Here is a 21,351-nt window from a genome sequence, read left to right on the forward strand (position 1 = left end):
CGTACTACCAGTGGAGAACAGCACACACCTGTAAGGCTCGCCATCTCACACGCTGCACCACCAATAGAGTAAAGCACACACCTGGAGAGCTCCGCAACTCACACGCTGCACGACCAATAGAGAACAGCGCACAACTGGAGAGCTCTCCACCTCACACGCCATACCACCAATAGAGAACAGCACACACTGGCAGAGTTCTCAATCTCATGCCGTACCTTGAATAGAGAACAGCACACACCTGGAGAGTTCTCAATCTCACATGCCGCTCCACCTACAGAAAACGGAACACACCTGGTGAGCTCTCCTTCTCACACGCCGTACTACCAGTGGAGAACAGCACACACCTGTAAGGCTCGCCATCTCACACGCTGCACCACCAATAGAGTAAAGCACACACCTGGAGAGCTCCGCAACTCACACGCTGCACGACCAATAGAGAACAGCGCACACCCGGAGAGCTCTCCACCTCACACGCCATACCACCAATAGAGAACAGCACACACTGGCAGAGTTCTCAATCTCACATGCCGTACCTTGAATAGAGAACAGCACACACCTGGAGAGTTCTCCATCTCACACAGCGTACCACCTATAGAGAGCAGCGCACACCTGGAGAGTTCTCCATCTCACACAGCGTACCACATATAGAGAGCAGCACACACCTGGATAGTTCTCCATCTCACACACCGTACCACCTATAGAGAGCAGCACTCACCTGGAGAGTTCTCCATCTCACACAGCGTACCACCTATAGAGAGCAGCGCACACCTGGAGAGTTCTCCATCTCACACAGCGTACCACCTATAGAGAGCAGCGCACACCTGGATAGTTCTCCATCTCACACAGCGTACCACCTATAGAGAGCAGCGCACACCTGGATAGTTCTCCATCTCACACAGCGTACCACCTATAGAGAGCAGCGCACACCTGGATAGTTCTCCATCTCACACAGCGTACCACCTATAGAGAGCAGTGCACACCTGGAGAGTTCTCCATCTCACACAGCGTACCACCTATAGAGAGCAGCACACACCTGGAGAGTTCTCCATCTCACACACCGTACCACCTATAGAGAGCAGCACTCACCTGGAGAGTTCTCCATCTCACACAGCGTACCACCTATAGAGAGCAGCGCACACCTGGAGAGTTCTCCATCTCACACAGCGTACCACCTATAGAGAGCAGCGCACACCTGGAGAGTTCTCCATCTCACACAGCGTACCACCTATAGAGAGCAGCACACACCTGGAGAGTTCTCCATCTCACACAGCGTACCACCTATAGAGAGCAGCACACACCTGGATAGTTCTCCATCTCACACAGCGTACCACCTATAGAGAGCAGCACACACCTGGATAGTTCTCCATCTCACACACCGTACCACCTATAGAGAGCAGCACTCACCTGGAGAGTTCTCCATCTCACACAGCGTACCACCTATAGAGAGCAGCGCACACCTGGAGAGTTCTCCATCTCACACAGCGTACCACCTATAGAGAGCAGCGCACACCTGGAGAGTTCTCCATCTCACACAGCGTACCACCTATAGAGAGCAGCACACACCTGGATAGTTCTCCATCTCACACACCGTACCACCTATAGAGAGCAGCACTCACCTGGAGAGTTCTCCATCTCACACAGCGTACCACCTATAGAGAGCAGCGCACACCTGGAGAGTTCTCCATCTCACACAGCGTACCACCTATAGAGAGCAGCACACACCTGGATAGTTCTCCATCTCACACAGCGTACCACCTATAGAGAGCAGCACACACCTGGATAGTTCTCCATCTCACACACCGTACCACCTATAGAGAGCAGCACTCACCTGGAGAGTTCTCCATCTCACACAGCGTACCACCTATAGAGAGCAGCGCACACCTGGAGAGTTCTCCATCTCACACAGCGTACCACCTATAGAGAGCAGCGCACACCTGGAGAGTTCTCCATCTCACACAGCATACCACCTATAGAGAGCAGCACACACCTGGATAGTTCTCCATCTCACACACCGTACCACCTATAGAGAGCAGCACTCACCTGGAGAGTTCTCCATCTCACACAGCGTACCACCTATAGAGAGCAGCGCACACCTGGAGAGTTCTCCATCTCACACAGCGTACCACCTATAGAGAGCAGCACACACCTGGATAGTTCTCCATCTCACACAGCGTACCACCTATAGAGAGCATCACACACCTGGATAGTTCTCCATCTCACACACCGTACCACCTATAGAGAGCAGCACTCACCTGGAGAGTTCTCCATCTCACACAGCGTACCACCTATAGAGAGCAGCGCACACCTGGAGAGTTCTCCATCTCACACAGCGTACCACCTATAGAGAGCAGCACACACCTGGATAGTTCTCCATCTCACACAGCGTACCACCTATAGAGAGCAGCACACACCTGGATAGTTCTCCATCTCACACACCGTACCACCTATAGAGAGAAGCACTCACCTGGAGAGTTCTCCATCTCACACAGCGTACCACCTATAGAGAGCAGCGCACACCTGGAGAGTTCTCCATCTCACACAGCGTACCACCTATAGAGAGCAGCACACACCTGGATAGTTCTCTATCTCACACACCCTACCACCTATAGAGAACAGCGCACACCTGGAGAGTTCTCCATCTCACACAGCGTACCACCTATAGAGAGCAGCGCACACCTGGAGAGTTCTCCATCTCACACACTACTGTTGGAGCCTTCTCTGCCACGTGTGGCTCCACCAGTAGAGAATAGCACAGACCTGCGAAGAGCTATACCTCACAGACTTTTTTCGCTGATGGCAGTCCACTTTGGAAGGATGTTGTCATACACACTTTCCATCAATGAAGCCAAGCTCTGAAGGGGAGTGCCATATCATGCACTGCTTCATCTATCCAGCCGGGCCGGGTAAAGGAGTCCATCTCACACACGGAATCATCATTGTACCTCAGTGAGCCCATCTTACACACCTCTGTAACAATGTGACCCTCCATGACCCTTACTTCACATGCCAGACCACCAAAGGAAGGAGCTCAGATCTGAGAGATCTCCTTCTCGCACAACTCTTTATTGGAGCTAGTCAGTTTGGAGTGATAGCATCATATGCACTTTCACTAGAACTAACTTCTGAAGTGCTCTCTCACATTCTGATCTATCCATCCAGTACAGGCACGCGGAGGTCTTCATCTCACACACTGACTCTCCGTTGCAGCCCAGCCACTGCACCATTCCCCCAATGTGACCCACAGAAACCTCTGCATGATGCTTTTTCGCACACCCTGATCCATCACTCCAGCTCAGACTGGCCCCAGAGAGACCTCCATCTCACATAATGAATCCCTGCTCCATCACTCCAGCCCAGACTGGCCTCAGAGAGACCTCCATCTCACATAATGAATCCCTGCTCCATCACTCCAGCCCAGACTGGCCTCAGAGAGACCTCCATCTCACATAATGAATCCCTGCTCCATCACTCCAGCCCAGACTGGCCCCAGAGAGACCTCCATCTCACATAATGAATCCCTGCTCCATCACTCCAGCCCAGACTGGCCCCAGAGAGACCTCCATCTCACATAATGAATATCTGCTCCATTGTACTTGTGGAAATACTTTATCTCGCACACTTCTCTACTAATGTGACCCAAAGAAACCCTCCATAACCCTTACTTCACATGCCAGAACACCATAGGACAGAGCTCAGACCTGAGAGATCTCCTTCTCACACAACTCTTTATTGGAGGCACTCAGTTTTGGAGGGATAGCATTGTACGCACCAAGTTTTGAAGTGCTCTCTCACATGCTGACCTATACATCCAGTACAGGGACTTGGAGGTCTTCATTTCACACACTGACTCTCCGTTGCAGCCCGGCCACTGCACCATTCCCCCAGTGTGACCCACAGAGACCTCTGGTTGATGCTTCTTCTCACACCCTGATCCATCACTCCGGCCCAGACTGGCCCCAGAGAGACCTCCATCTCACATAATGAATCCCTGCTCCATCACTCCAGCCCAGACTGGCCTCAGAGAGACCTCCATCTCACATAATGAATCCCTGCTCCATCACTCCAGCCCAGACTGGCTCCAGAGAGACTTTTATCGCACACACTACCCTACCAATGTGACCTTGCCTTATCTTTGATTTCACATGCTGCTCCATCAATCCTGCTGAAACATGCCAGAGAGAGAGCTCCGTCTCACACACCGAAGCAGTCACCACTGCATGCAGCAGGGCAGGGACCTCCATCTCACACGCCTCTCGACCAGGATAGCCACAGACACCTAAAGCAGCCTCCATCTCATGCACTCCTTCAACTATGTCAACCATCTTGGGTCGCTCCTCCTCTTCTCGGGTCAGATGTGTATTCACTTCCTATGATAACTCTCCCAGGAGGTTCTGCACCCCACACACCTGCCAAACCTTCTCCACCACTAAAGCCGGGTTTTTTAAGACCACCACATTAGGAGGCAACGTGTGGTACTCACACTTCGTGCAACGTCTGGAAAGAGGGTGGGTTGCATGGGTTAGGCAGGAGACGCACAGCACAATGTTTCACTAACGCCTTCCATCGAACCCCATCTATCCCTGTAGGAGTCTTATTCAGCATAGAGGTCACAAGCACCTACTTCGCAGTGAGGAACTACTGGCGCGGCTTCTTTGCAGCCACCTTCAGCGCCTTCATCTTCCGGGTGCTGGCGGTCTGGAACAAGGATGCAGGTTGGTGTCCATGTGGAGATATGGTGGGGAGGAATGGACGCATGGGGGCAGCGATGGGGCAGAATGGCTGCCATATGTGGGATTGGACCTTGTTTAAGGTGAAAAGGGGTGGCGGGATATGTTATAACCCTATATCCATGTAATCTAGTGTAGATACTTTCTGAAATGTATGATCCTCCCAGTCACTGCAGGTCAAGCAAAGACAAAAATATGATGGTTGCAGTGTCTTGGAGGCCCCTCTCCCACCGCCACACAATGGAGGGGCAGTCATAACAGTGGCTGACACTTGTAACAAGATTTACTGGCAGAGGTTTGAGTAAGTGAGTCTGAGACCAGTAGCCATTCCCACCCTGCAAACAGTCAGAGATTCAGAACTGTCAAGAGATGGGGGGGCAGCGAAGCCTTGTCTGACATTCTCGCTTGTCCTGCGGAGAGCTTCAGACTGCTCAAGGGAAATCCAAGTGGTCACAAGAGAAGCTGTGATGTGTCCAGCGCAGTCCACTTGCGCTCGATATGAGGCCATTGTGCCGTGGCTGGAGGGGATCCCATGATGCCCGTCACACTTCTCCATTATAGAAGGCCAAGCAATGATAAATCAAAACATAATACGTCTTAGGCACTCCGCTACATCGGACACTTGTAAAAACCAGAGGAGGGTGTCTATAAACTCTGTAAGGTGGCCTAGGAGTCCAAAGCTGCTGATTATTGGAGGGCCAAGAGATGCAGACTGGAGGTGCCCTAGGGGTGCCACTGTGTCTGTGACTGGGACGCCACTGCTGTAGTTCAAGGGTAGAGGAAAAGCATTCCCTTGGCTTTTGTCAATGTCTCCCGCTGTTATTCCAGTAAGTCTGAGAGGCGCAGATGGAAGTGACAGTGTGTTTCGTAGCCGTCGCCTAATTTAAGGGCAGGAGGTGAAGGCAGATGGCAGCCTGGCCTCTCCTAGGAATTCCACCATTGCCTCTCATTTGAACCCAGAAAATGATAGCTGCGAACCTATGGTGTATCGTTGGGACTCGGTAGGACTCTGGCTCTCTATATAGTGAACTAGAGTGAAGAACACTGTGCTGAGAGTCCAGGGGATCCCTTATTGGTTTACAGAGGGAAAAGTAGATAATACTAACGCTCTATTTGGGGTAGTGTGGGTGAGCAGTTAGTCTTATCAGAGGGTCGTGCTCAGCATTTGTTGTACTCACAGGGGCAATAAATGAGACACACACTCAAGAATAAATTCAACCAGTTTGTAAAAAATAACAATGATTTTATATAATTGTTTAGACCAAAACGTTTGTTCTAAGGTAAATACTTTTTAAGTTATGATTTTTTAAAGTTTGCAACAGAAATCACTGAAGTCAATGGGAGAAAATAGGAAAACGCATGTAAAAGCAGACAGTGGGGTCTCTAGGTTCACCTTCTGGATTCGGGTTAGTAGCAATCACCAGAAGATAAGATGCCGTGTCAAGGAGCCCCATTACATGTCCATCCTCTTCCAGACACTGCCCTTCTCTAACAGTATGTGAGCTGCCTCTTCACTAATGTTCTCCTCAGCCCTTTCTCTCCTGCACTGTCCATACTCTCTGTGTCTTTTAGCCTCATTCCTGACCTCCACTGCTCCTCTCCCTAACCCTGCCCCTCCTTTCTACTAACACTGCCCTACTCTCCACAGCTCTGCCCCTTCTCTCTGTCTTCTTTCTCTCATGTGCGTCTCACAGCATCTTTCTTTCCAAAGTCAAAACTACTGCTATTCCTCTCCCACCTCAGTCTGTCTCTCTCTATCGCTTTCCCCTCTCCCTGCCTCCCTCCTTACCGTCTCTCTCCATCCTCTCCTCTCTGTCCCTCCTTCCCCCTCCTTCTCACTGTATCTCTCTCTCTCCACAGTCACAATAACTGCCCTCTTCAGAACCAACTTCCGTATGGAGTTCCCCTTTGACCTCCAGGAGCTGCCGGCCTTCGCAGTCATTGGGTAAGTGCTGGAGGGTGAGAGCATTTGTAGGTTTTGGAAGCGGAGGACGGGGAAGGGTCATGTGTTGTAAGGAAGGTGAAGCCGCATTTTATTTTGTTCAGTTGTACATGGCGCAAGCTTTGCTCAGGGTTATATCAGTGATTCACAACAGACATAGAGTAGGTTGCATGGCTTTTTTTCCTCACAAGGAGATTTTCCAGGATTAAAATTTAGATAAGACGAGGCTCCTGAAGATACATGTAATGGGGTATGTAGCTGTAGCCACCAGAGACCCCAGAGCCTGCTGTGAAACTAACGCTCGGCTTGTTGGGCCTCGAAGTTTCACTTCTAACTTCCTAGAGGCTTTTGACCTCTCAGTAGCTTGCCCATCTCTAATTTAGAAATCTCTCCAATCATAGGCCTTCTACTGAGGTGTTAGAGTAGTACAGGTGCTGAACAGAGAGGGACAGAGCAGGTTTCATGTCACGATGCATGCCTGTCACAGGCACAGACTAGTCCAGCTCCAGAACACCATAGCACACTGAAGCACCCAGCTGAAGAGATCAGTGCACAGAAGCACAGACTTCACTCTTGAGTCTCACAAGATTTATGTCCTCATTCCTGGCACAGGGATATTTGTGCCGACTCCGAGTTCCCAAAGATTCCACAGAGCTGAGATTATGTGTCTGTTAACAAAAAGATAAAAAATACCGGTGTGATGCATTGCCAGTATTTATTAATTACCAGCACCAGCTTCAGGGTTGAAATGACCAGTGGTGTCGGTATAATACCGCCCAGGCGGTATCTCTGCATGCGGTCCAGTCACGTGTGTATTCGCACCTATAGACCCAATTTAGGCAGAAGACTCTCGATTTTTTAAGCCAAAAAATGGTCCATTTTAGCTGCCTCCTGCCAGAAATAGCCTCTTCTTCAATAGAAGTCAATCTGGGAAATACATTCTCCATATTATTTTTCTTTAAATATCCCACTTTCCTTTTCTGAAATGTTGGCATGTATGTGTGGCATGTGGGAACTGAGGGGCTGGCTGGGGGACCTTGCTTAGCGGAGTCAAGGGAGACACGAGGCAGTGATGGGACAAAGCACAATTCTTCTACTTCCCGGTGAAGTTTAAGGAGAAGTCAACAGGAAACAAACTGCTTCATGAGGACAAGTACGGACGTAAATGTGTTCTGTGACTGAGGTATCAAGAAGAGCTCCTCAGCAGTACAGAGCTTTGAGCAGTTCTGATATTCATAAAATTTTAGATAAGACAAAGGCTCTGTAAGGGTAAGAGCAAGGAAATGGGACAAAGGAAAACATGGACGTCATAGGCAGGATGACTCCTCATCCTTCCGCTCATCATCATTCCTCATCCTTCCACTCATCATCAATTCTCATCACTCCGCTCATCATCACTCCTCATCCTTCCGTTCAATTCCTCATCCTTCCGCTCATCATCACTCCTCATCCTTCCATTCAACTTCTCATCCTTTTGCTCATCATCACTCATCATCTTTCGGCTCATCATCACTCCTCATCCTTCTGCTCATCATCACTCCTCATCCTTCCACTCATCATCACTCCTGAACATTCCTCTCATAATCACTTCACATCTTTCCACTCATCATTACTTCTCAACCTTCTGCTCATCATCACTCATCATCTTTCCACTCATCATCACTTCTCATCCTTTTGCACATCATCACTCATCATCTTTCCGCTCATCATCACTTCTCATCCTTCTGCTCATCATCACTCATCATCCTTCTGCTCATCATCACTCATCATCTTTCCGCTCATCATCACTTCTCATCCTTCTGCTCATCATCACTCCTTATCTTTCCACTCATCATCACTCCTCATCCTTCTGCTCAGTATCACTCCTCATCCTTCTGCTCATCATCACTCCTAATTTTCTGCTCATATTCACTCATCATCCTTCCGCTCATCATCATTTCTCATCCTTCCACACATCATCAATTCTCATCCTTCCGCTTATCATCACCCCTCATCCTTCCGTTCAACTCCTCATCCTTCCGATCATCATCACTCCTCATCCTTCTGCTTAACTTCTCGTCCTTCTGCCCATCATCACTTCTCATCCTTCTGTTCATCATCACTCCTCATCCCTCTGCTTAACGCCTCATCTTTCCGCTCATCATCACTCCTCATCCCTCTGCTCAACTCCTCATCTTTCCGCTCATCTTCACTCCTCATCCTTCTGCTCATCATCACTTCTCATCCTTCTGCTTATCATCACTCCTTATCTTTCCACTCATCATCACTCCTTATCCTTCTGGTCATTATCACCCCTCATCCTTCCGCTCATTATCACTTCTCATCCTTCTGCTCATCATCACTCCTCATCCTTCTGCTCATCATCACTCCTAATTTTTCTGCTCATATTCACTCCTCATCCTTCTGCTCATCATCACTCCTCATCCTTCCACTCATTATCACACCTGAACCTTTACACTTTTCAAGACTTCTCATCCTTCCACTCATTATCACTCATCTTCCTTCTTCTCATCATCACTCCTCATCCTTCCACTCATCGTCACTCCTCATCCTTCTGCTCATCATCACTCCTGAGACTACCACTCATCATTTCTCCTCATCATCATTCCTGAGCCTTCCATTCATTATCACTCCTCATCTTTCTGCACATCCTCTCCTCAATCTTCCGCTCATCATCACTCCTCATGCTTTGGCTCATCATCACTCTTCATCCTTCCGCTGATCATCACTCATCATACTTATGTTCATCATCACTCCTCATACTTCTGTGCATCATCACTTCTCATCCTTCCGCTCAGCATCACTCCTCATCCCTCCGCCCGTCATGACTCCTCATCGTTCCGCTCATCATCACTAATCATCCTACCACTCATTGTCACTCTTCATTCTTCCACTCATCATCACTCCTCATCCTTCTGATCATCATCACTCCTCATTTTCTGTTCATTATCACTCCTCATCCTTCAGCTCAACTACTCATCCTTCTGCTCAACTCCTCATCCTTCACCTCATCATCACTCCTCATCCTTCCGCTCATCATCACTCCTCATCCTTCCACTCATCATCACTGCTCAAACTTCCACTCATCATCACTCCTCATCCTTCCACTCATCATCACTCCTGAACCTTCTGTTCATCATCACAACCCCATCTTTCCACTCATCATCACTCCTTAACCTTCCGCTCATCATCACTTCTCATCTTTCTGCTTATCATAACTCCTCAACCCTCTGCTCATCATCACTCCTCAAACTTTCACTCCTCATCACTCCTCAGCCTTCTGTTCATCATCACTCCTCATCCTTCCAACTCATCTTCACTCCTCATCTTTCTTCTCATCATCACTCCTGAACCTTCTGCTCATCATCACTCCCCATCTTTCCACTCATCATCTCTTCTCATCCTTCTGCTCATCATCACTCCTGAATCTTACACTCATCATCACTTCTCATCATTCCACTCATCATCACTTCTCATCCTTCCGCTCAGCATCACTCCTCATACTTCCACTCATCATCAATCCTCATACTTCCGCTGATCATCACTCCCCATCTTTCCACTCATCATCACTCCTTATACTTCCGCACATCATCACTCCTCATACTTCTGCTCCTCATCACTTCTCATCCTTCCGCTTATCATCACTTCTCAACCCTCCACTCATCATCACCCCTCAACCTTCTGCTCATCATCACTCCTCACCCTACTGCTCATCATCACTCCTCACCCTTCTTGTCATCAACACTCCTCAACCCTCCGCTCATCATTACTCCTCAACCTACCACTCATCATCACTCCTCATCCTTCCACTCATCATCACTCCTCATCCTTTCCATCATCATCACTCCTCAACCCTTCGCTCATCATTACTCCTCAACCCTCCACTCATCATCACTCCTCAACCTACCACTCATCATCACTCCACATCCTTCCACTCATCATCACTCCTCATCCTTTCGCTCATCATCACTCCTCAACCCTCCGCTCATCAACACTCCTCAACCCTCCGCTCATCATCACTCCTCAACCTTCCACTCATAATCTTTCCTCATCCTTCCGCTCATCATCACACCTCATCATTCCACTTATCATTACTTCTCAACTTTCCACTCACCCTCTCCAGACGTGGGATGTCCTTCTTATAGAGCAGTAGTTCTTAACCTTTTGACTTCAGTGGACCCCCAATGAATCATTATTGGGAGCCGGGGACACCAGGCCTAAGCAATTTCCATGATTTGAACCACAAACAATACATAAAATTGAAAAACAAGTATACACCAAACAAATGCTCAAATATTGAAATATTATTCACAATCGCATATAGAAAACGTTTATTGCATTTTCAATGTACTTCTTTATTTATTTATAGTTTACTATTTTTAATGCATTATTATGTATTATTATCGCGGTTCCCCCAAGGGTCCTCAGTCCATGGGTTAAGAATCATTGCTCTACCGGAAGGTACGTCAGCCGAGAGGAAGTAGCCCACATCATGACATGTTTGAGAGATAATCCCGGGTTACCAAAGAGACTTCATGTGAGGAGCCTTATCTGGCAAAACACCGGTAAATCCATAAGAGTACCCTTCATCTGATGTAGGAGACAAGGAGGCGGATACGCTGTTAAAAAAGACTGAGGCTGAAATACACCTGGCAGTAAGAGCTGGAGTGTATGCAGCATACACTGCTCAGCCTCTGGTGAAGGATACACGCAGCTTGGAAGGGGTCACACACAAGGAAGAGGACCCTTCTGAACTTCTGGATCACATGGAGCATCAGGCCGGCTCCTTCCGGACATTGTATGTGACGTATTAGAGCTTCTTCACCTGCACGTGGAGGCTCTATTTTGGCACGGTGCCCACAGTGTCCGCTTTGGCTCAGAGGCTGGAAGGGTGAAGATTCAGAAAAATCAGCTCTTCTGAAGATACCTTCCTTTTCCATTAAAAGTGTTTGGGGAGCGATTGAAGGCTACAGTCATTAAAGCTTCAAGGATTGTGAGCACGCTTTGCCTTAGAAGGGAATGACTTCTGCTTCTTCCTGTCTGCCAACACCTCAGGTGAGCCATAGACAGGCAAAAAGAAGGAACAGTTCTCAGCCTTATCATCCATCCAAATATTCAACATGAATCCAACAGCTGTTGTCACTCCAAAGGTTTCCATTAGTTACTTCAGCCGAAGGCATGTACGGTAACCTTGGGTCTGCGGGAGGCTCATCTTCACATTTCAATTGCAAATGAACCTGAGAAGCGTCTTCATTTTTCAATTCAGGGGCTGCATTTCTGTTTGGTATTCTTTGCTTTGGTCTAAAATCAGCACTGAGAGTGTTTGCAAAGCTGATGGTGCCTCTTGTGGGTCTATTACACAATCAGGGGATAGCCCTACAGCCTTATCTGGACAAAGGTTTTTCATCCTCCCTCAAAGGCACTTATAGAGGTACATGTTCGACAAGTGATATCTCTGCTCCAGAATCATGGGTTCGTCATGAATTGGAAGAAGTCCACAAAGAGGTGGGATTCCGGACAGATGTTGGGATGGTGATGCTACCAGAGCCAGACTGTTAAAGATTCAGAGGCACATCTGTCGCTTCTGAATCAGATGCCCCCAGGGTGAGAGGCTGGTTTCAAGTCACAGGGAATATGGCAGCCATGATAATCGTGGTTCTTGGTAGAGATTCTATTTGTGGATTTTTGTCTCATCTCCTGAAGTCATGGAATCCAGCTTCAGTGGCTCTGAATGTTCAACCACACTTGGACCAACACATCAATAGGGATCTCAAATAGTGGTTGGGTCAGGGGAATCTGAGATGTGGGCCAGCTCGGAAGGTGATGATGATGGATGCCTGAGGGGATGGTTCGGGAGCTATGATGGACTCAGTACATCTACGGGGTTAGTGGACTCCCAAGGTCAGAGCTTGTTCCTCCTACTGGAAGGAACCGGAAGCAGTCTGGTTCAGATTGCTCCAGATGTTGTAAGGACAGACAGCATAACCACAAAGTAATATATAAACAGAGAAGGGGGGTACTTGCTCCAAGATGGTGGCTGTCTGTGTAGTCTATATTTGTCTCAGGGTGAAGCATTGTCTTCTGTCCTCATCCGCCACTCAGATAAAGGGGTCGAGAACACTTTAGCAGACAAGCTTAGCAAGGTATTTCCCTCATCTCTGAATTATCACTTGAATACTCATGTTTCCAGAAAGATTGGCTTGAAATGGAGCTTCCTGAAGATAGATTTCTTGGCTAGGGAGGAAATGTCCATCTGTCCAATGCTTGTTTTAAGGTTCAAGGAAGAGGGAGCTTGGGTGATTGACACGTTGACTTTTCTTTATCCAGCCGGGCTTCTTTTTGCCTTTCCTCCTTTTCATTTAACCCTGAACGTTCTGCTAAAGATGAGGCATGAGAGCACGTGAGCGATACTGATTGCTACTGTTTGTCCTCAGTTATCCTAGGTTCCTCTTCTTTTTCCAATGCAAAGGAGCTCAGAGGGGTTCTCCCAGTAGTATATTCTCCTCTTTCATTACCATCATTGAATTAAGAATCTCTTTCTTATCTTTGTTGACGGTTTGGTCGATTAGAGGAAAGGCTTTCAGAAGAAGCGTCAGTGGGATTGGCCGATACGAATCAGTCCTCAAGGAAACCTGCAGCTGCGACGGCGTAGTCTCACCGCTGGCCATGAAGGGTTTGGTTCAGGGTTGCCAGTGTCCACCCTAAGGTCACAAAGGGCAACAATCACAGCATTTAGGGAGTGCTGGAATTAATAGTTCTCCTAGAACCTTGTTTTTTATTTATCTTTCACCCAATGGTAAAGATTTAAGTTTCAAATTGGGATATTTTGTTAGTTTGGGATGCCCTTAACATTTGGAATCTGTTCCAGTTCAGTTCTTAAGTTGGAAAGTTTACTTCCTGCTGGTGATCACTAGGAGATGAGGGGATCTGGCTTTCTTCTTTACAGATCTCCTTTCTTGAAGATCTTTCCAGATAGGCTCGTCTCCATCTGTTCCGAGGGTGACTTTGTCTTCTCGTTTGGAAAAGGAAGTCCTTTTGCCTGAATTTGTGCCCAATCCCCTTCTCTTGGAGAGGAGGTCTCCACTCCCCGGATGTCAGAAGAGCAGCTTGATATATTTATATTTTGCTGCTCCATTTGGGACGGCAAATTCCTTGTTTGTCAATATTTATCCAGTTAAAGAGGAGTTAAAATCCTCTTTTCCCTCTTGAAGGAGGTGTGTATGTTGCACCTTTGCAGCTGCATTTGGGGGTGAAACTTACCAATCTCAGTGTTGTTCAAAGAAAATCAAGAAGAGGCAGCGGTCCAAGGGGCTTCAGTTTTGGAAGTTTGCAGGACGGCCATGTGTGCAGTCCCTTCAGCCTTCAGTAAACTCTTTCGCATTCCGTGAGAAGACTCTGGTGATGGAGAGTTTGGTGCCAAAGGTTGTCTCTTTTGCTTCATGTCATGCTAATAAAACGTTCACTGGGTGATCAGCATTGGACTTCTTGTTGTCCTGTGTCTTTAAGGGCTGTATTTGGGCCAGAATTGGGGATCTAGCTTGGGTATTCCCTCAAGATGTAAGAAATGGAATGAGGAAGCAGTGAGGTGTAATGTTAACATTTCTTACCCATACATGCCAACAGATCCAGTTCGGGCGGGAGACTCATGATTTTTTAAGCCAAAAATGGCTTTATTTTGGCTCTCTCCCATGTAAAATCTCCTCTCCTTCGATAGAAGACAAAGAGGAAATCCATTAATCTGATTTTTTTTCCAAAATCTCCCACTTTTTACTTCTAAAATGTTTGCATGCATGCTTACCAATAATTCCTTTACTCTGAGTGCTTATTCCTTGTTCCAGTCACTAGGCCCCTCCCCCCAACCCAGTCTCTCCGAAATGTGTTTGCATTCACAGCGGGGCCTCCTCTTCCATCTTCTTCACTGCTTCTTGTTTGCCTCTCCCTGACTTCTTCAGCCTCCTTCACACTCCCTCCTTTTCTGTCTCCATTCGCAGGATCTGCTGTGGTTTCCTGGGAGCCTTCTTCGTCTACCTCAATCGTCAAGTGGTCCTGTGCATCCGGCGACAGACCGCCCTCAGCAAATTTCTCACCAAATAGTGAGTGCGCTTGTGATCCGTCCTGGAAGGTTGTTGGGACGGGGTTGGACCTGTGCTGCTGTGTGAGACGCAAAGGGTGAAGTATTGTCAGCACAGACCTGGAAGGATGGGTGCATCATGGTGGCAGCAAACAACCACTGCTGGCAGAACTGCCGCAACTCTTCCAACCTTGGTTGCAGCTGCTAACCTGGCCACATGCCGCGCGTACCAGGAGTGCACAGATGTCACAAGCCGAAATTTACCATGTGCAATAAGGCCATGCGCTTCCAGATATGGTGTCAAATGGTCACCCACATGTCTTCATTGTGCTGAAAGCGGCCAGAAGCCAAGATTTCTTGCTATAAAACCGAGTGTCTGGGATTGGTAGTGACCCAAACGCCAGTGTATGATAGATGACTGGATGTGAACAGTCACTGTTTAAGAATGACCACAAGCGGTTATAACTGGCTGAGAATGACCACAAGCCGGTCATAACTGGCTAAGAATGACACAAGCCGGTCATAACTGGCTAAGCATGACCACAAGCCGGTCATAACTGGCTAAGAATGACACAAGCCGGTCATAACTGGCTAAGCATGACCACAAGCCAGTCATAATTGGCTGAGAATGACCACACGCCGGTCGTAACCTGCTGAGATATGGCCACAAGCTGGTCATAACTGGCTGAGAATGACTATAAGCCGGTCATTCCTGGCTGAGAATGACCACAAGCCAGTCATTCATGTCTGAGAATGACCACAAGCCGGTCATAACTGATTGAGAATGACCACAAGCCAGTCATAACTGGCTGAAAATGACCACAAGCCGGTCATAACTGGCTAAGAATGACCACAAGCCAGTCCTAACTGGCTAAGAATGACCACAAGCCGCTCATAACTGGCTAAGAATGACCACAAGCTGGTCATAACTGGCTAAGAATGACCACAAGCTGGTCATTCCTGGCTAAGAATGACCACAAGCAGGTCATAACTGGCTGGGAATGACCACAAACTGGTCATAACTGGCTGAGAATGACCACAAGCCGGCCATAGCTGGCTGAGAATGATCCCAAGCCGGTCATAACTGGTTGAGATATGGCCACAAGCTGGCCATTCCTGGCTAAGAATGACCACAAGCTGGTCATAACTGGCTGAGAAGGGTCACAAGCTGGTCATAACTGGTTGAGATATGGCCACGCCCACAGACCAATAATCAATAGTTGTGAAATGGCCACAAAGCAGCCAGGACTGCCCGCTAAGTCCTAAGTGGTTGTAAAGTGTTCGCCCTCCACCTATCACTGGCTGAGTTATATTAAACTTGTGAATATTCTCGTTCAGCCCCTTCTGACATTGTGGAGCTCGAGACGGGTACAGCGGCATTGTACATTGGTGAAAGATGGGATTGGGGTAGAAAGACCTGTCCATGCTATGTAGCTGTGCCAAAGCACGCGAAAACCAGGCTTCAGGGTGCCTTCGGTGTGACCGCTGCACTTGCCTGGCCTAACTGGAGTCACCGCAGTGCTGGCGTCACCTCAATACTGGTGTGATCTTGGTACTGTGTGACCTCAGCACTGGTGTGATCTTGGTACTGGTGTGACCTCAGTACTGGCATGTCCCTGGTACTGTTGTCACCTGAGGACTGTCGTCACCTCAGAATTGCTATCACCTCGGTACTGGTGTCACCTCGGTACTGGCATTTGGAACAGCCTCCCACCTCATCTCAGAGCAATCAGTTCACTAACATCATTCAGGAAGGAGATAAAGACCTGGCTATTTACCTCTAAGCATCTCACACTTGCCTGTCATACAGCACCAAGACACCTTGTGGTAATCGTGCGCTTTAAAAATCACATAAATGAATAAATAAAATAAATGACCTCAGTAGTGGCCTCACTTTGGTACTGATGTGACGTCAGTGCTCATGTGCCAGCTTGGTTCTGTTCACTTCCCTCAACCTTTCAGAAGCACCAGTCCTCCTGCCTACTCTGGGCGCGAGTACCCCCAGTTAGCCTTAAGGGCCAGACCTCCTCTGAAACAGACGGACGGTGCCAGCCAGTGGTCCAAGATGCAGGTGGGAAGAGCAGGTGGTACAGAGAGAGTGAGAGCAAAAAATGTGAAGTTTAATGCAGCTCCTAAAGTAGGGACGTCCGCAAGAAGCGAGTGGTCACTTTTGGATCATTCAAAGGCCGGAGCGCAGTACGTCCATACTCAGGGCCTCAGTTACAATATTTTGTTGCATGGCAGCGCTGCAAGCCTTCCTGCTGCTCTGTCGTGCGTCAAAATAAAAGGGTAGGAATGCTCTACAAGATACGGATTATTCCTGTCCTTCTCCCCTGCGCCGACGCACAAACAGCAGACATGTGCCAACGTAGACACCCTTGGGTCATGTTGCAATGGTGCCTGCGTTGCGGGTATGATTGTTCTTTACAGGAAGGGACACCTTCTTGCACAAAAATATTAATTGATGGCATTTTCCTAAGTCTATGCGTGCTGAGGGCCTCATTTACAAGCCTCTTGCGCCTCCGCGCATCACTTTTTTTGACGCACCAGCAGCACAATGTGCTTCCCCATATTTACAAGGTCATGTAAAGTCACCATGCGTGACTTTTCATGGCCTTGTATATATGGCCCCCTTTCACGCATTACACTGCGTGAAAGAGGCTTTCTATGAGTGTTGCTGTGGGTGTTCCCACGCAACATCCATGGAACCTGACACAGTCCTAGATTTGCAAAGTGTCATAAACCTGGGAATGCGTCAGAATCCTACGCCTCCCCAGGGCAGGCGTGGGAGTGGGGCAATGTGGAGAAATACTTTTATTGCGTCTCGTTTTTTCCTCTTTCTATGCATGCTGCATTACGTTAAAGTGTCATGGAGTTCGATAATCTCTGCAGCGACCTCACGTGGAGGCTGCGCCCTTTTTTACACTCTGTGCTTCTTCTCTCCACAGTCGCCTCATCTACCCCGGGGTCATCACCTTTGTCATTGCAACGCTGACCTTTCCTCCAGGCTTCGGACAGTTCATGGCCGGAGAGGTAGGTGCTGGTGTTCATGGTGCTGGGCAGGTGGGTCCATGAGGGGGGCAGATCTACTACATGGATCACTCTGGAGACAGAGGGATGCTCAGGTGGGTCAGCCATATGACTGTACCTGTTGGCACAGCAGTGCCACAACCCAGTGTGTCTGCACTCTCCTAGCAGTCAGCAGCATTACAAGCAGGCGCGGTCCATGCAGGTAACAGCGGTGGGGCTGGCTAAAGGGGGATTTCGAGGCACGACGCTGAGGGAAAATTAAATAAATAATTAAGTTTCCCTCAGCATTGTCCCTCGGAATCGTCCCTTACCCGGCCCCACCACCCCACCACTGTTACCTGCATGGACCACAGCTGATTACAAGTGCACAACACTGTGCAGCAGCGTATAGAGAACAATGAGCATCTCTTGGCACTCACACAAATGAATGAATGAGTGAATGTATGGTGATGCTCACATGAGTTTTCATATATCAGCAGAAAGGGGTAGGTGGTCAGGATGTACGGCAGTGCATTAGATCGAATCATACAGTGTTCCACAGTAACACGCATGATGACACACAAAGATCTGTGATGAACTGAAGTGACCCCTGAAGACTCACCATGGCCGGCTGTCACGCCTGAAGACTCAACATGGCCCACTGTTACCAACAGTGATGCATGCTGACACACGACTCATAGTGATTCAGTGACTCACAAAGACTTATAGTGACTCACGATGATCCACAGTGACTCACAAAGATTTATGATGACCTGCAGTGACCCATGAAAACTCTCAATGACCCACAGTGACCCACAGCAACCCACAAAGACTCACAGTGACCCACAAAGACTCACAATGACCCACAGTTACCAACAGTGATGCATGCTGACTGTCAGGAACCTGGTCCCTAAAGCAGATCGGACAATGGGTGCTATCACTGCTCCCTTGCACAAGGGTCGTTGTAACGCTTCTAGGGCTCTAGAAGTGCAGGCCAAGCTATCCTGGGCCGCCTTGGTCAAAAGGCGGTACCTTAAGAGGGCTGCTTAAAAAGTGGTCAGCGCTGCAGTCTCTCGGTGATTTGCTGGAGCCCTAGAGCACAGCTGAGGCTCGCGCTGGCTCTTGAAACTGCGCACTTCACTGAGTCTGTTGAGGCAGTTGGAGGTGTTAGAGTTTCGTCGCGTCTAGTGAGAGTGTAGTAAGGCGTTTTTCTCGTTTTCTTCACCTGCGGTAGTCAGAAAAACTACGCGTTGGACTTCATAGATAAACCATGGAAGTATTTCTGAAGCAGTTTTGAGTTTTTCACGAAACTTACCGGCAATTGGAATTCAGTACAGTGGTTTTCGAGATGTGTTCCAGTCACGCAAGTACCCTAATGAAGAAGACAACAGAAAAGATTTTGAAGTTATAGTTTAACATGTAATGAGGATAATTACAGTAACAGGAATTTCAGTTCTTTAAATAATATGATCAGTATCAGCGATTCATAATCCTTACCTGACACCTTCTTCCCTGCTGATAATTTGGGCAATATTGATACCTGTGTTAAGAGAGGAAGAACAAGAAAAGAAAGAAAGTAAAGATCTAACTCAGTGTTCCAGCATTTATAATACGTGCTAGTCAACACTATCAAATAGAAGAGAGGCAATAGTTTGGTCTCCCAAGGTGTGAGCAGCGCCAGAAAACTAATTGAGGTAGCTGATAGAAGACACTAGCCAAGAAGACCAGCTGTCTCTTCTCTGTCCCATACCCCTTTCCCCCCTGAGAATTCTTTCACGTGACCAGAGTATTTCTTGGTGCGTGGAGGGAGTCTTGGAGAGGCATTGGGAAAAGTTCGTCATTCTGCTCCTGTGAGATACTTGGGAAACTTCAAGTAAGACTTTTCTGACACTGACACACAATGACTCAGTGATTCAGTGACCCACAAAGACTCACAGTGACCCACAAAGACTCACAGTGACCTACAAAGACTCAAAATGACCCTCAGATACCAACAGTGATGCATGCTGACACATGACCACTCATAGTGATTCAGTGACCCACAAAGACTCACTGTGACCCACAAAGACTCACAGTGACCCACATAGACTCACAGTAACCCATGGATGACCCATGGTTATCAACAGTGACCCATGTTGACAGCGCAAGGACTTATAGTGATTCACAGTGACCCACAAAGACTGACAATGACCCACAGTTACCAACAGTGACAAATGCTGACCAACAACAACTCATAGTGATTCACAGTGACCCACAAAGACTCACAGAGACCCACAAAGACTTACAGTGACCCACACTTACCAACAGTGACGCATTCTGACACACGATAACTCATAGTGATTCAGTCACCCACAAAGACTCATAGTGACTCACGATGATCCACAGTGACTCACAAAGATTTATGATGTCCTGCAGTGACCCATGAAAACTCTCAATGACCCATGGTGACCCTCAGTAACTCACAAAGACTCACAGTGAACCACAAAGACTCACAGTGACCCACAAAGATTTATGATGACCTGCAGTGATGCATGAAGACTCACAATGACCCATGGTGACTCACAGCGACCCACAAAGACTCACAATGACCCACACTTAGCAACAGTGATGCATGCTGACACACAACGACTCGTAGTGATTCACAGTGACCCACATAGATTTATGATGACCTGCAGTGACCCATGAACACTCACAATGACCCACGGTGACCAACAGCGACCCACAAAGACTCACAGTGACCCACATAGACTCACAATGACCCACACTTACCAACAGTGATGCATGCTGACACACAACGACTCGTAGTGATTTACAGTGACCCACATAGATTTATGATGACCTGCAGTGACCCATGAGAACTCACAATGACCCATGAACACTCACAGTGAGCTGTGGTGACCTACAAAGACTTACGCTGATCCACGAAGACTCATGGTAACCCACAATGACAAATGAAGACCCATGAAAACTCGTTATGATCCCTAAAGACTCACTGTGACTCATGGTAAATCGGTAGACCATAAGGACTCATGATGAGCCTTAATGATCCGCAATGACCCATGAAGACTCATGATGACCCCCAGTGACCCACCAAGACTCAAGATGACCCACTGCGACCAACAGTGACCTGCAAAGAGTTATGATGACCCGCAGTAACCCACTGTGTCCCACAAAGATCCATGGTGACTCACAGTGATGCACAAAGTACCACAGTGACCCACAGTGAGGATGATGATGATGAAAGCGACTTGTCCTGGTGCCTTAGCACAGATGGATAAAGGTGGAACAGATTACATTTATTCCTGCACAAAAAGTGTGACCTCAGTGACACACTGCTGAGAAGGGACAGACTCATAGCCCAGTCCAAGGTGTGTGTCCTCCTAGTCAATGGGTCACGTGTTCCCTGGACTTGCTGTTGAGGCAGCTGCCTCTTGGCCCTTTCTCTTGAGGTGCTCCGCTCCTCAGAGGCGTGATTAGCCACGAGTCCACTGGCCAGCAACAGGCTGAGGTCAAGGGTAATATTGGATACATCGCAAGATACTTGCCTTTACCTGAGGTCTATCTTTAGGGTCCTTAAGGGGCAGATTGAAAAACATTTCACA

The 21,351-nt window shown here is 48.0% G+C and overlaps 1 protein-coding gene across 5 annotated transcripts in view; it reads left to right on the forward strand.

Moving 5' to 3' along the window:
• CLCN1 (chloride voltage-gated channel 1) overlaps positions 1-21,351 on the forward strand; it is a 1,161,279-nt gene that overhangs the window by 917,114 nt on the left and 222,814 nt on the right. For all 5 annotated transcript variants that reach the window (XM_085620355.1, XM_085620357.1, XM_085620356.1 and 2 more), the window contains exons 8-11: positions 4,587-4,712; positions 6,588-6,672; positions 14,661-14,762; positions 17,689-17,773. In XM_085620355.1, the coding sequence (XP_085476481.1) occupies positions 4,587-4,712; positions 6,588-6,672; positions 14,661-14,762; positions 17,689-17,773 (398 nt within the window). The remainder of the gene's footprint in view (positions 1-4,586; positions 4,713-6,587; positions 6,673-14,660; positions 14,763-17,688; positions 17,774-21,351) is intronic.

The sequence above is a fragment of the Triturus cristatus genome, chromosome 7 (genome assembly GCF_964204655.1).
Source record: "Triturus cristatus chromosome 7, aTriCri1.1, whole genome shotgun sequence".
Taxonomy (NCBI): domain Eukaryota; kingdom Metazoa; phylum Chordata; class Amphibia; order Caudata; family Salamandridae; genus Triturus; species Triturus cristatus.